Source organism: Astyanax mexicanus, chromosome 3 (genome assembly GCF_023375975.1).
Source record: "Astyanax mexicanus isolate ESR-SI-001 chromosome 3, AstMex3_surface, whole genome shotgun sequence".
NCBI lineage: Eukaryota > Metazoa > Chordata > Actinopteri > Characiformes > Acestrorhamphidae > Astyanax > Astyanax mexicanus.
The window spans coordinates 32,251,588-32,268,794 of NC_064410.1; the positions used below are offsets into that span (position 1 = coordinate 32,251,588).

General features: G+C 38.8%; 1 protein-coding gene across 3 annotated transcripts in view; it reads right to left on the bottom strand.

Annotated features, from left to right (window-relative positions):
• Positions 1 to 64: 64 nt before the first annotated feature.
• The window catches only part of zgc:158376 (zf-CXXC and PHD_FXL19 domain-containing protein), a 32,245-nt gene continuing 15,102 nt past the window's right edge, over positions 65 to 17,207 (bottom strand). Inside the window, exons 4-12 of one of the 3 annotated variants that reach the window (XM_015607980.3) lie at positions 17,095 to 17,181; positions 15,815 to 15,994; positions 15,617 to 15,649; positions 14,045 to 14,752; positions 11,968 to 12,374; positions 9,600 to 9,772; positions 9,346 to 9,510; positions 7,040 to 7,255; positions 65 to 5,665 (exon numbers count right to left, since the gene is read on the bottom strand). In XM_015607980.3, coding sequence (XP_015463466.2) covers positions 5,508 to 5,665; positions 7,040 to 7,255; positions 9,346 to 9,510; positions 9,600 to 9,772; positions 11,968 to 12,374; positions 14,045 to 14,752; positions 15,617 to 15,649; positions 15,815 to 15,994; positions 17,095 to 17,181 — 2,127 coding nt within the window. In that variant the 3' untranslated portion in view covers positions 65 to 5,507. Of the gene's footprint in view, positions 5,666 to 7,039; positions 7,256 to 9,345; positions 9,511 to 9,599; positions 9,773 to 11,967; positions 12,375 to 14,044; positions 14,756 to 15,616; positions 15,650 to 15,814; positions 15,995 to 17,094; positions 17,182 to 17,207 lie in introns of all 3 variants that reach the window. The other 2 variants (XM_007230768.4, XM_015607978.3) reach the window with 2 other exon arrangements.

Here is a 17,207-nt window from a genome sequence, read left to right on the forward strand (position 1 = left end):
TATGGTTTCTTTAATAAATAAGTGTAAAAGTGAGAGTGAAGGTGCAAAATGAAAACAGCAGGAATAAAAACAAACCCCATTGTCTTTATTTAGTTAGTCATTTTACAGTAGTCACTCTTAAAGTAGCTGCCTTGAGGTTTTTTCTTTTTTCCTGCCTTTTTTTTCTCATCGTTTCAATTTGTCATCCTCCCTTTGATCAACACGAAGGAAGAAACAATGGAAAAAGAATGAGAAAAACAACCAAAAAAAAGAAAAGTAAAGAAATGGATTTAAAAAATGCCCCTGAACGAAGAAGAAAAGAGGAATTTGGCAAGAGATTCGTTCTCGCGAGAGATTTCATTCCAACCCTGTGCTGAACAGTTTGGTTCGGACAATGCTGGAGGTAATGGTGGGGTGAGGTGGGGTGCAGTGGAGGGGTGGAGTTGAGAGAAAGCCTGGCAGATTGGGGGTCTAAGGTCACCTGATATGAATTTTTAAACACTGGAAGAACAAGGGTGGAGGAATCATTTAATATGTCTTGTTCAATAAAAAAAAAAAAAAAAAACTTGATATTCGTGGAATGATGCGTTTATGGATTCTGGTTTTAACGGTTTCAAAACCCACGTTTTCAGATTGAGCAGATTGTGCACATTTTGTATCACATCAGCGTCAACGTTATCTTGTGTAGAGAAAACCGATCTAAAGCGAAAAGTATATACACGACACATTGGTAAGGCATTTTACACTGAAAGGGAGTGGTCACGCTTCCTGGCCTGACCACTCTGATTTAATTATGCCACTGTTTGAGGGTCTTCACAAAACCCCTGCTTTTAGCCCCCCCTCCTTCCCCCCACCTGTAAAGTACTGGACCCTGTATCGGTTGCGCGTGCCAACACACATTGCGTCATTGCTGTAAGTAAGGGCTGCACGATACATTTGTTCGCTAATTGCGATGATAGCTTTTGCAATACTGATACGCAATATGCAAATGAGCTCTTCACACTATCTAGTCCAGTCACAGAGCATATTCACTCCACAGTCCATATATGGATGCAAGGCTAGTTTTGTGTTGTCACAATCCATTTATTGGCGTAACTTCACGCTGATGTTGGCCTCCTCTTTTTTTAGAGGGCGTCCAATCAGAACAGAGCTCATTTGCATATTTTTTTATCAGTCTTAAAGGCACAGTAACAAAAAGAAAAGCCTGGTTCATTCAAAGGGAGCTCAATTAAATTTGATTCTGGAGCTTTACAAGCTGCTGTGGGGGCTCCAATAAATCAAGCAACTTTTATAAATCAAATAAAAGGTAGTTAACCATGTCGTCTTTAACCATGTCACATTATTGTTTACAATATATTGCAATATGTACCATTTCAAAAATCACAGTAAATTAAACCATTTAGGTCAAAATAACACACAAGCCACGTCACATTGATCCACCAGTTTTAAACCTATTTCAAGGTGTATCGACGTATAAAAATTGCAACACGCAGCAATATAACCGCAATACTGGTAATCCGTCCATATCGTGCAGCCCTGGAAGAAAGTACAACACGGTCAGACTCCCGTTTACGTCTCTCAGACTGAGCGAGTCAGTGTTTTTACTCTCTAATAACTCAACAGTCCTCCGCTGCAGACCTGTGGCTCATATCTGTGACTTTAACACAAAGCAAGGAAAAGAACACTATGGTCTTTAACTGTGAAATCATAACCCGATACCACTTTGTCAATCACACATTTTTCTCTCTCTCTCACTCATACATGCACACATCTACAATCATTAACCACATCTTGGCCCATTATTAAAACTGTACGTGGTCTGCATGTCTTTTTTACACACTCTGGCTCATCAAAGCTGATTATACCTCTAGAACAAAATATGACTTTTTTTTTTTTGTGGGGTGAAAAAAAAAAACGGAAGCCCCTCAAACACGGTTGAGACCCTGTTTTGCCAATTTGGTAAACTTAGAAACAGTCTTTTTTTTTTCTTTTCAATAAACATACAAACTAATAAATACTGTCTAAACTCTCTTTTAACTCAAACAAAGGGAGTAACGGGAATGTGAACAGTTCTGAACTTGGTTCTGTCCTCACAGGTTTTTAAGGCTGTGTGTCCAATGCAGTTCCGGATGAACATTGTTTTAAGGGAGGTGCTGTTAGCATTTTAAGCTCAAAATAAAAAAGGGGATGTGGCCTGAGTAAAATTTACATGACAAAAGAAATAGAAAGAAAAAATGGAAGTAAAAAAAAGCAAAAAGGAAAACAATGGCCTGAGTGAGAAGGTTAAAAACAAACAAAAAAAAACTCAAAACAACAAAAGGCAGAAAGGAGGGTAAAGGGGTCTGGCTTGGGTTTAAAAAAATAAACATAAGTTGGGAAGAAAGAAAAGGGGAAAGAAAGAAGGCAGCAGTGAGAAAATCAGAGGTGAGGTGGTGATGTTATTATGGTAAACATTAACCCATTAAAAATGAACGCAAATGAAAGAAAGGATAACCGAGATTTGAACTTGAGTAAAAGAACAGATCTTCCACAGGTTTTCAAGACAGAGGGTCAGTCATGGCTCTGATCAGCCGCACACTTTTAGGGAAGTGCCCTGCTTTATCAGTATTAATGAGGAGGGGGGGGGGGGGGGGGGGGGGTGTAGGTTGAAGACCTGCGATTATAAACAAATATCCATTCTGAGGGTTTAGCAGCTTTGGAGTTCCCCCTCAGTGTGAAGAGAAAAGTCCTAAAAACGAGTGTGGTGGAGGGCAAGCTCCGAACCCCTTCACTTATACACACCCGAGGGGGTTGAGGGTGTGTATTCTCAGCGCAGTGTGGGGGGAAAACTGCAACCTGCCTGGGCTGGGGGGGGTTACAACCCCCCTATTGCAGAGCAGAATAGATAGCAAGAACAGTAATGCTAATAATGTTAACTAGTCTTGGCAAAGCTGCACAGCATGAGTGTGGCACTGGACTGGCAATTCTCCAGGGCGGAGCTGGAAATAAAGGCGGGGCTTGTGGAGTGTGGGATGCAGGCGGAAAACACCAATGGCACACAGATAACCAGGGGTAACAAGAGAAAAAAGCTGGAGGCGGGGCTAAAGGTGGTGAAGCAAAACCAGGCGTGGCACAGATGCAGGGGGGGCAGGGGGAGTCCCCACATACATACACACACACACACACACAAGTAAAAGAAAATCATAAAAAAAATCTATTAGAAAGAAGTGATTGGTCCAGATGAGAAGGGAAAAAAAGGAAGAAAAAAGGGATGTGGCCTAGGTCAAATGAGTAAGGATGTCACTGGCAGGCAAAAACCTAGTGTCTCCTAATGCCTTTCCAAAATGTCTTTTTACAGTAAAGTGTTCAATGGAAGTCAGTCTAAAAGTCATTTTGGAGCATTTCTATTGAGCATTCCTCATGACATTTTGACGACTACCAGATTCAAATAATGAAAAATAAATCTATATTGGAAAATAATAATAAAAACAGGGTGTGGCCTGGGTAAACATTAAAGACAAGAAAGGAAGGAAAAACAGAAACGCAGGAGAGAAAAAACAGGTGAGGTGATGGTGTTGCTATGGTAAACATTAACCCATTAATGTCCATTTTTGACATGCATGATCTCTATATTCTCAGAGTACAAATCTAGAGACCAAAAGATGACCAAGGCCAAATCAAAGCATACAGCTAAAAGGAGATGAAATTTATCACTAATTCATTATTAATTATAAATTATTCATTCAGTTTAAACAATGGGTAACATGACCACTGATACTTAAAAGAAAAGCCCAGAAAACCCTTATTTTAATGCAAATTAAATCATGAATGTTTCAGGTGTGTAAACTAACCAATTAAACTGCACCTGTAGTAATCACTAACACTACTAAAGGGGTCCTTTGAGGTTATTTAGTAGTGACCATGAACCACAAGAACTTCAATAACCATTAAAAACCCATATAAAGTGCTTAAATTGTTTTCATACACAAATACAAATACAGCTCTGGAAAATAAATAAAAGACCACTTAAAAATTATGAGTTTCTTTGATTTTATCAAATTAAAAACCTCTGGAACATAATTAAGAGGAACCTGGATGATCACAAGCCATCAAACCAAGCTGAACTGCTTGCATTTTTGCACCAGGAGTGGCATACAATTATCCAAAAGCAGTGTGTAAGACTGGTGGAGGAGAACTGATGGAGGAGAACTGGTGGAGGAGAAAAATGTGATTTAAAAAACAGGGTTATTCCACCAAATATTGATTTTTGAACTTCATGAATATGAACTTGTTGTCTTTGCATTATTTGAGATCTGAAAGCTTTGCATATTTATTTTATTTCAGCAAATAAATGCTCTAAATGACAATATTTTATATTTGGAATTTGGGAGAAATGTTGTCCATAGTTTATAGAACAAAACAATGTTCATTTTATTCAAACATATACCTGTAAATAGCAAAATCAGAGAAACTTATTCAGAAACTGAAGTGGTCTCTTAATTTGTCCAGAGCTGTTTCTCTTGAATGGTTCTTCATAGAAACTTTAAAATGTATCGTTTTTAGTACTATTTAGAAGTTTTGTTTGCGGAAGGTCTACTAAATTTGGCCGCTGGACATGAATGGGTTAAAGAAAAAGGAAATAAAAAAAAAGTAAACAAAAACAACAAAACAAACACACACACACACACACACACACACACCCTCCCCCATCAGGCTCAGGCTTGTGTTTGTGGTCAGTGATGGTTCAGTTTTGCCATTTTCCTGGTCAATGATGAATGGTGGGCGCACACCCCCCACCCAGACTGGAAATAGATACATTAACACTGTTTACAGCTTTCACACAGTTCTTTCTCTCTCTCACACACTCGCACTCAGTCTCACACACACTCGCACCAGCCCACCCCGACGACGGCATCAGTCTGCCCCTCTGGCTCATTGTTTTTGTTAGTTTCTGTTTGGAAGAACCTCTCTAGCGGTGGATACATTCTGTGTAGAGTTACACTGTTAGCCGTCCACTGCCTAGTGCAAATACGCTGCCAGTATAGCCGGCTTCTCCGCTAGAACCATGGGAGCCTTACCTGTGCACAGGTGAGGGAGAGTCAGGGGTCAGGGTTCAGACAAACTGAAAGACTAGGGATTGGATGGGGTGGGCTGCTGAGCAGATAAACTGGATTATTTTACAGTAAAGCACATTAACACACACACATACGTACGTACGTATACACACTCACGCTCACACACGCGCGCACACACACACACACACACACACACACACACACACACACACACCACTGATACTGAATATGTACATGCTTGTTGTCTTTTCTCTTGTCTCTTTAAGTCCATTCACAAATAGTTGATCCAGGAACAAAAAAATAATAATAATAATAACAACAACAACAACTGCAGCAAACAGGTTCCCCCGTCTCGGTGGCTCGCCATGTCTCAGTGTGTGTCCGCAGTGTCCCCGGGACGTCCAGTAGTGTGTGTGTATGTGGAACTGTGTGTACTTGTGTGTGTATGTGTGTGAGAAAGGGGTTGAGGGGGCTTTAGCTGTTCTTCAGCAGCAGTCTGTCGTCAGGGGAGGGAAACGAGTGGATCTGGCTGGCGTCCGGAGAGACGAGGCCGCACGAGCGCAGGTCTACACTCTGCAGGGACACACACCGCCGCAGCAGAGGCAAACACTGCTCAGTCACCTTTACACAACCTGTAAAAAACACACACACACAGACAATTGGGTAATAATATAATAATATTTAAGTAGCAATTTGTATTTACACATTAATTAATTGACCATTTTGTATTTGTTACTAAATAATAAATCTGTAATTGTAGAGGTAACAGATCAGTAAAAAGTAAGTAATGACATGGTAATATTTTGGTAACAAGTTGTATTTATTATTAACTATTTTAAGTTTTCTAGTTATTACTAAATAAATCCAAACAAGTATGTAATTAATTTCTAAAATTTTGTAAAACATAAACATATATCTTACTTATTACTGCTAGCTCTTTATGGATAATAAGTTATATTTTAATGATAATTTGTAAAATATAGCTAAAACCTTTTATTAACATAATACATTACGTTCACTTTAAAATTTGAAGATTGTGACTGTAGTGGTCGTCAGAAAGAAAATAGTCAATAATGGTAACAAGTAGTAATAACTTTATGAATTAATGAAGAGTTTCTAGCTCTTAATTAATAGATTAGTATCTTTAGTAATAACTAATTCATAATAAACTAGTTTAGGATCACACTTTATTACCCATAATTGTCTGCATTAGCAAACACTAACAAAATAATATGACATTTACCTATTTTTTGTGTAAATGTAAGATAATGTTATTTTATTTTGGCATAGCTGCCAACTGGCATGTGCTATAGGGAAGTAGCCAGTTGCAAGTAGGGAAGTACATGCGTTGGTGATGCACCTTGTTGACGATTTACAGCATAGATAGCAATAAAACCATTTTCCGTTGCCACTTCCTAAATGGGGTCCTAAATCGGATATATATTCGATCCATGGATATCATGAATGTGAACAGTAAAATCAGAATTCATGTGTCTTTTTGCATGCGCTACGTGCTTTTCTCTCGTACCCACACATCTCTGTGCCAGCTACAGCTGCAAAAACAGCAAAAGCAAGCCGCCTAGCCTTTTTCGCACTTCAGACGAATTGTTTACTCTCCACCTAAGCAAAAGATGCTCCAAATATGAGCTGCTAACTCATCCATTTTACCTTTATAAAGCTACGAGTCGTCTAACAAATATTACAGTTTTTGTTGAGGAGGTGAAAAAAGACCAGGTGGCTTGCTTTTGCTGTTTTTGCAGCTATAAATCAGATCTGAACAAAAAAATCCTTTTTTAAGCAGTGTGGCTTGTAATGTGAACGTAGTCTCAGAGTCTTGAGTAGACTGGCAACTACAAAATGTATTAAAGTATCTCGTTATCTCTTGAGTTATTAGTAACATACAAGGAGAAACACAGCATCCAAATCAGCCAACAAATGCTAATGTCTGTATGTGTGCATGTGTGTGCGTGTGCGCGTGAGAGAGAGAGAGAGAGAGAAATATATACCTGCAAGGTTGACGTGTATGAGGCTCTCCCTCAGCGGGGATATTGGGGAAGTGAGTGTGTGTACGGTCTGGTCTGTGATTTGGCCGCACTGACTCAGGTCCAGCTTGGTCAGGTGAGGCAGGTAGCGGACAAGCAACCGCGACACACCGTCCGTCACTTCCAGCCCAGATAACCGCAACTCTGTCACGTTCTGAAAACGACCACCACGATTCTCCCCTGAACACAAACACACACACAAAACTTGTTTTACACATGGAACTGTGAGAAAAGAAAAAGTGAGGGTAAAAAAGCAACTGGTTAGTTAAGACACTTACAAGTAAAATTTTAAATAATGACTACAAAATGCTATTTATTTTTTTTAAACAGGGCATATAGGCGGGGTCTTTTTTTTTTTTTTGAATCTCCAAACCAGTCATAAATAGAGGCCAGTCTAAAAACATCCACCATCAGTTGTGATTCAGCAGCTCAAGAACAGCATGCAGTGCTTCAAACATGATGATTTGCCACTTGATGTAATTTACATTCCCTGTCTTCAATCAATTAGTTTTGAGAATATAACCTGTTGAAAACTGAACCATTGTTTTGGTTGCCAACAATAATTTGCATTATTTATAGTGTAACGCTTTCACACTGGCTGATTAAAACCTTTGGAAAAAATATGCACGTGTGAAATTAAAACAATGTCTTTAATATTACCTTTGTAATTATTCAATTAACTTCCTTTGACATTGTGATACCTAGAGTAGTATACTGTCTGGTACACTATATAGTCCAAATATTTGCCCAGTGATCTAAATCATTGAATTCAAGTTCTGATCACTTCTAAAGACAATGGTACTGTATTTGGACAGACAGCTGGTCAGTTCTATTCATTCCGAAACTGTAATAACATTCAGAATAAATTTACTTTAATTTCATTAATGGTCAGTGAATGATAATGACTAACAGATCAGCACACTTTGTTCAAACGTTCCCCCTGAAATGTTTACCCTGCAGTCTGATCCAGCACAGGTTCCCACATTTTCTGCCAAAGAAAAGCCAGAAATAGTTCATGTCCAGTCAGAGCTGACCTTATGAGCACCCGGTGACGGCAGTTTTATTAGATGTTTGTCTGAATCAGTTACATTTTTCCATTCTAACGTTAAACTGTCTGGAACTTGATTATACTGTATGTAATTCAGGACTGTGTAATGGCTAGAATCAGGCTCACGATACATGGGTTACAAATCAATATATCGAATTTAAGCAACAATAGTAAGGAACAAAGGTGCCACAGCGTTGTTAATCTACACAGACACTGTTTATTTGCGCGAGTAAAGCGCCTCCTTTCATTTACAGTAAGCTCAGATTTCAACTCTTTTCCCAATATATCAACAGCGCAGTTAGCAGCAGCATTAGTTTGTTTTAACACTGTAAACACACAGGCTACAGTCCAATAAACTCACCTAGGGCTAGCGCTACAGTTAGCAGCTAATCTTAATACTGCTTTAGCCTCAGTGCTGGAGAAAATTCACAAAAACTCCTGTATAACGTTGAAAATTAAGGGATTTTAAGCGTGCCTTATAGTGCAAAAAAAAAAATGGCACCTTAAAAAGCTCAGTTGCTAAATGTGAAAAGAAAATTTCCCAGGTATATTTAATAAATCCTATAAAACAGAACAGTTTTCAGTGATCTAATTCCTGGAAAATGTGCCCCCCCTTAACAGTTAGGCCTTTTAAACCTACTGTTGTGAAAGACTGTCCTCTGTATACTGTAATATGTCTAAATAAAAAAGTTTATGTTTAGTGATTTATGTTTATGATAGTGTCACCTGCCTCAATTTCCAAAAATGTGCTTATTGCTCATCTCTGTGTTTTATTCCTTATTGTACTGGTCAGGTTTAAAAGATATATTGACCAGGATATATATATATATATATATATATATATATATATATATATAGACACACATATATATATACACAAATATATATATATATAGATAGATAGATATATATATATAGATAGATATATTGATATATATATTTAAAAGATATATTGACCATATTGATTGACCAGGTTTTATATTCTTTAGCTTTATGAAGCACAACCTGCTTTTTTAGTTATATATAACATGACATGTTTTAAAAGGCATTGTTTAAAATAAGTGGATTGTATGAAGCACCTGCAGTGGGTTGTACAGAGCACCTTCATCGCCCCCTTGTGCTTCCTGTAGTGTACTACAGTCTGTCAGACTGATTTAATGGCTCAGGTAAGTCTCCTGTAGATGCATTTCTGATTAAAACTAGGATACGGTTAAATAAAGACCTGTGCGTGTGTCAGTGGAGGGTGGTGCCAGCAGCTCTTTCAGGTGCGAGTCTTTGAGGTCCTCCACTCGGCTGAGGTCGAGCAGGCGCAGACATGGACACACTGCCTGACACAGAGCGGATACGGACGACCACGTGCAGCCGGACACATTCAGCTCCAACAAACCTGAGGAGAAGCAAAGATGATGTATTACTCAGTTAGACTTAAAACATACAGTGTCCTGAGTGCAACACAGATGCAGGAACATACAATACCTTGCCTACCTTGTAAGCGATTGATGAGCCACATGAGCTGTTTTTTGGAGATATTGGTGTAACCCAGGTTGAGGGAAACGGGCTGGCGGCGGATTATACCACTCAGCATCGGGGGAGTGATTGACCTTTGACGACTCAAGTCGATCTGAGTCCACAATCTCTTATCACAGCACCTAAAAGCACACAGAAGAAACATGCAACCTGCATTAGAACATAATCTGATACCTATGAGGAAGAAACTGGCCAATTTATCTAGAAGGACATGGAGAACTTTTTTTGCATCATACTGCAGAGATGTATTTACAACAATTACCACAGTAATAAGAATTTTGTCCAGCAGATTGAATGTGCACAGTGCAAATATATTATACACAAACAAACAAATGCAGCACAAAGCTAAAAGCTGTGTGTGGTGTCAGAAACCACATAACCAAGTTAACTATTAAATACCACTGAAGAACTCCACACAGTTTAGCACCAGGAAATAGGCCTGGTCTATCGTACACAATAACATCACCAACATTTTTATTATAATATAACGATATTATAATATCGTTATAATATATCACCCATATCACCCACCCCTTATAATCACATCAGGGAACTACTTGTTTCTATTTTTAACAACAAAAAAAAAATCACACTGTTCTCATTTCCCATTATATATCTGCTAGAGACAGATTATATCTGTCCAGTATCATTATTTTTCCTTTAATCCTGCATATATGGAGATATTTGGAGTGCATTATTAGTATCATTACTTTCTGGATCTTGTATTATTTTTTTTTACCTCAGTTAGCAATGTGTCATATCATATTGTATGCAATAATTAAGAAATCATTCACAAAAGGGAGTGCTATAACGTGTAATATTGGCACTACTGTGGTGTGTTTGTAGACAGATTCATAACCCTTGACTCTATTTTCACTTTAGAACTAACTGCTTATCTTAAAGGTTCACATGCTTTTACCACTCAAAAATATGGAATATTGGATCAGTTTCCTCAAGAAATAAATGACCTAGTGTAATATTTTGTCTAATTTGTTTAACTGGGTCCTCCTACTCATCTACTCCTACTCCTACTCATCTACTCCTCATCTACTTTTAGGATTTTGATATGACCTGTTTTAACTTATATTTATGCAGAAATATATAAAATTATATGGTTCACAACCTTTTAAGCACCACTGTAAATGAACAACACTTATATAATAATGGTATAAATGGTGCATATAGTCACAGTTCTAATAAGGCTAACCCAGGGTTCTTTTAAGGCACCTGGGAACATAAAATTTACAAAATATTTCTTATGAACTGATCTGTCCAGTTTAATAAATATATGCTCTAATTCATCAGTATTGATATCCTCTCAATGTAGAATGGCCAATCCTAAAACAGGCAAGACTTTCATCACTATAAACCTGACCAATCACAATGTTAACTCTGAGTCTGAGCTATCTGGAAAGGTAAAGCTTACTTTACCTTAGTAGATTAGTAAATGTGAAATCTGGCCTCTGCTTTCAAACCTTTAACCCTCTCTGCTCCCCAACAACTGCAGCTTGTTAAACCTGGGTATCAAACCCCCAATCTCATCGTTAATAAGCCAGTGCTCTACCAGGTGAGTCATCAGTGCCTTATTCACATAAACAGATGTTTAAACAGGTTCAACGTGTCTCAGATCACACAGTAGTGCTAGGCGATATAAAAAAAAACACAATAATCACAATATGGAATTTTTTATAATCACGATAAAGATATATCATGATATACCACATTTAAGCATGATTTCAGTTATTCTTCGAAAAGTATGACAAAATAAAATCATTGCTTGCTTTTTTCCAACTTTATTCCAAAGTGACATTAAACCAAACTTTCGTAAAAAAGAATATTACTACCTTTTAGTGCAGCAGTATATATGTATCAAATGAAAACAGATGAGGTATATGCAGTAGCTATTTTTTTTAAAAAGAACAATGTGTCTCTATTGTTCAGCTCTTATGAGTTTAATAACGTAAAGCATGTCGAAACCAGCATGTCTGTCAAATAGCGCAAGGCAGCGTCATGTCGCGAAACAACATTATGAAGCTTTTTTTGCGAAGATTACTTTATTATCACTAATATAAACCGAGTTTATGCAAGTAAGTGATCACGGCAATACATTTCAACGTAGCCCACTTCATATATTTGCATGAATATTTGATGAAATTACTGTGGAAACGATAGGGACGTTGCACATTAGACACTTTTCTATCGTCCCCACAATATTTATCGTCATATCACACAGCACTATCACACAGTGTGTGAAAAACAATGAAACAAGGGCTTCCTAATAACTAGTGCAGAAACAAAATCTGCAAGGTTAACCCACCAGCGACTCCACGTCCTGCAGACCCTCATGCAGACGCAGAGCTGCCTCTGGTTGAGGTGCTGGAACACTCGGAGCCAGACGTCTCGGGGCAGAACATGTGAGGCGCCACTGTCCAGAGGGAGGCAGTGAGGTTCAGGGCAGGCGGGCGGCGGACGCACCAGGTGCCGCTCCATCTGCACGGGCCGCGGGGGCGAGGGCACGGCTGCTGGGCCTCGCTTTACCAGCTGAGTGGCAGAGAGCCGTGAAGAGGCAGCCGGGACGCTGCCCGCGTTCGACAGGAGTGCGCCGTTTCCCCCATTAGCTGTCCCGCTTCCTGTCGTTGTCGTGCTGCTCTTGGTGGAAGATCCCGTCTGTCTGGCCGCGGCACGAATCTTACTGCCGCTTCTGGCTTTTCCCGTACCACCGGGCTGTAATGTGAAAATATATATTATTGGTTGGACAGTACAGTGACATTCATCATACTATTTCTGTTTTACCCCATTTACTCGCCAATTTAAAAGACTAATTACCCAATCCCTGTACATATTAATTTTTTTATTACTCACACTTGGAGGGTCAAATAGTAGCACATGCCTTCTCATCTGTGAAATTGTCTACCTTAGTATTGCTGCGCTGCCAGCATGCTTAGAGGAAAGCGCAGCTCCCCAGCTCTGATACACCAGAGCAAACAGACAGACGCCTGTGCTGACAAACGTTATCCTTTATCTGCTGGACCAATCAGAACCCTATAAAATTGGCTATTTTTTAAAAGTCTTTACCACTTAGCAGACTTGCCAACCTTCAAAGAATGTTCAGTTCAACCTCTTGCCCCCCCCAACAACCCCCCATATAAACGATCAATCCTATATTTTGATAATATCTGAAATGTTTTAATTTCTACATAAAAAAAAAACATTTTTACAAGTATATTGTTATATTATATTTTATATTGAAATAGCCTGCGCTTCTTAAAATATCACTGGTTACTAAACTTACTTACTAAACTAAACATATTTTTCACACTATTAGGCACACTTAAAAGACATTTGACCAAAAACCAACAGTGTGCCTTATAATCCAGTGCTGCTTATGTAGGTATGTATATTTTACTAGTCAGTAACCAGTAGTACCAGGTTGTAATGAGCTGTAAAGCCACTCCGCAGAAGAGCAGCGGTATAAAGGATTTTCAGTTTCTCCAGCACAGAGACTTGAGACTGGAGCAGTATTAGCATTAGCCGCTAACTACGCTAAGCACCAGCTCTTTCGCTGTTCAGAGGTGAGTATTATCAGCCTGTAGCCTGCTGCTAACCCCAGCTAGCACTGCTGGAGCAGCATTATCCGCTAATTGCACTAAGCGCTATCTCTTTCGCCATTCAGAGGCAATATTAACGGACTGTAGACAAACCGCTAGCTAATATCGCCCTGGCTTATAGGTTCCACAGTGTAATGCTGTCAGATGACATAAGTGGAAATCTAGAAATCTAAGCTTACTGTAAATAAACAGAAGCGCATTACTCACCCAAATAAACAGTTTTCAGGGGGGAAATCTGCGTAGATTAACATACAGCGCTCGTTTGACTTAAACATAAAATATTTTTAAGAATTACAGTTTTGTTTTGTAACTTAGCTTAGCCACCCCACAGCCAGACCTGCTGAATTAGAAGAAAAACATGGCGACACTCCTGTCCCTTACTAGTGTCGCATAATACGGTTAATACAATTAAGGTGGAAATCTCAATTTGTGGTGTGCCATATCATATAGAATGCAATAATATTGCCAAATAAACTTCACATTTTTGTCATATTGCCATTCTAAGTCATTATGGCAAAAATAACCTGAAATATTGTGATTTTACATTATAGCCATATTGCCCACACCTACTGAGGGGCAACACAACCTGACTGTGACCAGGCTGTAAGGCTGTTATACTATCATGCCATTCCATACTGTGCCAGTGGTGATGAAGGTTGTTGAGGAGTGTAGTTTAATGATAAATATTACACTAGGTTACAATGTGGCTCAAATTTTACAATTAGAATTATCCATTTTCCAAAATTAATTAAACATGAACGTAACTATTAATATAGAAATATCTACCGTGTTGTGTCGATGGTTTGTGACAGCACTGCTGTTGGCGTTCTCCTTTTCTTGCGTTTCTCGGCCACCGGCTCTCGTCCGGCCGTTCCGCGTTTCCTGGCCGTTACTCCTTTTGGTCAGTCCCTCCGAGCCTGGCTGCTGTGTGTGACCGGCCGGAGTCTGCTGCTGGGTGGAGGACAGTGGAGAAGGTGGAGGAAGAGACGTAGGTTTTCTGTTTCTGTCCCCATCCTCGTCCTCCACCTCTGTTGCCATAGCTGCCTTTCGTCCACGCGGGGCGGTTTCACCCCTACGCCTCTGCTGAGGGTCCTCCCCAGTGTCCCTCTCCTGCTCAGCACCCGCCCCGTCCCCCTCAGAGTCCTCACTGGCGCTGAAGCCGAGCTCAGCCAGGCGCCGGTTCCTCTCGCGCTCCCGCTCCCTGTACGCCGTGGCCGGAGACGAGGGGTCGGAGGCGTTGGCCGGAGAGCCTGAATCTGAATCAGACTCTGAGTCCGACTCCGAGCTGGAGGAAGATGATGATGAAGAGTCCCGGTTTCGCTCCAGCATTTGGCACATCCGCTTAAAACGCTCCAGTTTCTCCCGATGATGCGAGCGCTGGTCCTGGCTGGAGGCCGATGATGGAGGCTGAGCTGCTACAGGACCGGACCCCTGACCTCCATCTGACTGGTTTGGGCCGTTGGTCTCAGCAGAATCGGAGGAGTTGGGCTTCTGCTTCTGGGACAAATTAAAGGTTTTAAAACTGCGGGCTTATCATTCAGTTGAATTTATTATGAATTATGCAGCATCCTACATGGATTATTTTTTTTGAGCATTATAAATTATTTTCCTGATCTATTATGAATTGTTTAATATCTATTACAAATAATTCAGTACATATATTATGAATTATTAGGCTTTTATTTAGAATTAACTATGAATTACTCCAGATCTACCATACATTACTATTAACAATCTGAGAATTATTCACCAAGAACTGTTTATCTATTGTGATATACAGTACTAGTCAAAAGTTTGGACACACCTCTTCTCATTTAATGTGTTTATCTTTTCATGTTTTTTTCATTGTAAATTAAATATTAAATATATTAAAGCTGTACAATGAAATGTTTAGTTTACTATGTAATTCCATGTGTCCCTTAATTGTTTTTGGCTTAAGTATTAATTTACAATGTAGAAAATTAATTAAAATATGAAAACGAAAAACATTGAATGAGAAGGTGTTTCCCAACTTTTGACTGGTACTGTATTTCTCATTTTTCATATTTGCTGTACATTTTTGCATATGTACTCTTAATTTAAAAAAAAATGAGGTATTGACTTCTATTATGGTTTGCTTAATTTCTATTATGATTTATTTAGCATTTATGATCAATTATTCATCATACACTAAGTAGACTGCATGTATTATAAACAACTCGTTATCTACATAAACAAGACTCAACATAGCTTTATTTTCTTGTTTACAATGTATAGTCTCAATTAAGAGCTAATTACTTAGTAACTACTGTAAAATGTGTACGTAAACTACAGTAAAACGTGTACATAAGGCAGGCAGCTTGAATTAAGTGATCATACCTTTTTCAGATGCTTTTCACGAGGGCCCTTCATCTATACCATAAAATACAGAAAAAGTGAAGACAGAAAAAAAATGTAATTTGTCTCAGAGGTAAAATCCAACACCTATTTACAATCTTATCATGATATAACCTGAAAATTTACTAAATTAATCAAATAATACTATGTATGTAGGGAAGGCTTCTCCATAATGCTGACCTTCTTCTTCGGCCCGCTCTCCTGGGGCAGCTGCTCCTTCTCTTTCTTGCGTTTGTGTCCGTCCTGTCGAGCTTCGTCCAGTGAAGGTGGTTTCTTTTTGCTGGGCGGCGGATCGTCCGTTAGCTTCCAGCGTCCGACTTCACCGTTATCCAGCCTTCTCTTTCCCAAACCATCGCCGTCCTGAGAGCAAACAGCATCAGAGATTCTCACACATCAGAAGAGAGCAACATAAAAAGCAATACAAGTTTTCATCTGTCCTATAATCTATTTTTAAAATCTCTGACACTGGTGTAAGAATCCGGCAATAACACTCAAAAGACTTTTTAGGCTTAACTAAAAATAAATGTGTGGCAAATCAGAAGATTTGTTTATTAAAAGAAATGACTAAAAGCAAATGACCAGAGTAAGACATGCTGCATCTAAAAATATGTATGAAATGTCCTCTTCCTGTCTGCTCGATTTGTATTTGCTTAATCTGCTACTCAGTAAGTGCCTCACTAAATACAATCAAAGCTGATAAGAGTGTGGATTCACATGAGCTACAGATCAGGTAAACTAAAGAAAAGCATTTTTTTTCTTAAAATATATTTGCACAAAATTATTCTTAAATAAATCAGGTGAACATTATACTGTATCTGCTCTTTACAAATTAGACTCCATATTGACAGTCTTTTGAGGAAAATAAGACCAGAGACATTCTAATTTCTTTATTTTTCATTTGTCGAATTTACTATGTACAGCCTTTGAATCAAAGGTTTCTTACATTTCTTTTTTTTAGGCTGACAACTCATTGACTGTGAGGGTCTTAAAAACTCCTCTATCAGGGTATCCAGAAAGTATCAATGGTGTGTGTGTGTGTGTGTGAATGTGTGTGTGTATAATTAGTTTACATGAAAAGATGTGTTTTGCTTAAACTTCGCTCACTAGACAGTATAAAACTCTGCTTTTAGATCCAAACTGCTCTGAAAAAAAAAAAAAAGACAAAATCAGATTTGATAAAAAATGAGTGTGTTGTTTACACTATGCTTGTTTTAAATAATTTGATTTAAACAATTACAATATAACAATTAATTTATATCGACCTGCTTACAGTATTGGAATATATTGAATCTTATCTTCTATGATATCTGGTAATAAGTTAGAATTCATCATGACATCCATAATAGTATTTGGGGAAACTGGGACCAGATCCTTTGCATTTTCCTTTTTTGCACTGCAAAGAACCCAAAATAATCCAGAGTGCGGTGATAAGCATGGTTGTGTGTTTTTTTGTGTCTTACCTTGCTAGTCTTGCCTTCTTTATGGCACTTAGGGCATTCCCAGCAGTTCGGTATTTCATCGTTGATGATGCCCTCCGCCTTGCCCATCTGTGATGAAGAACAAACAGATGTAA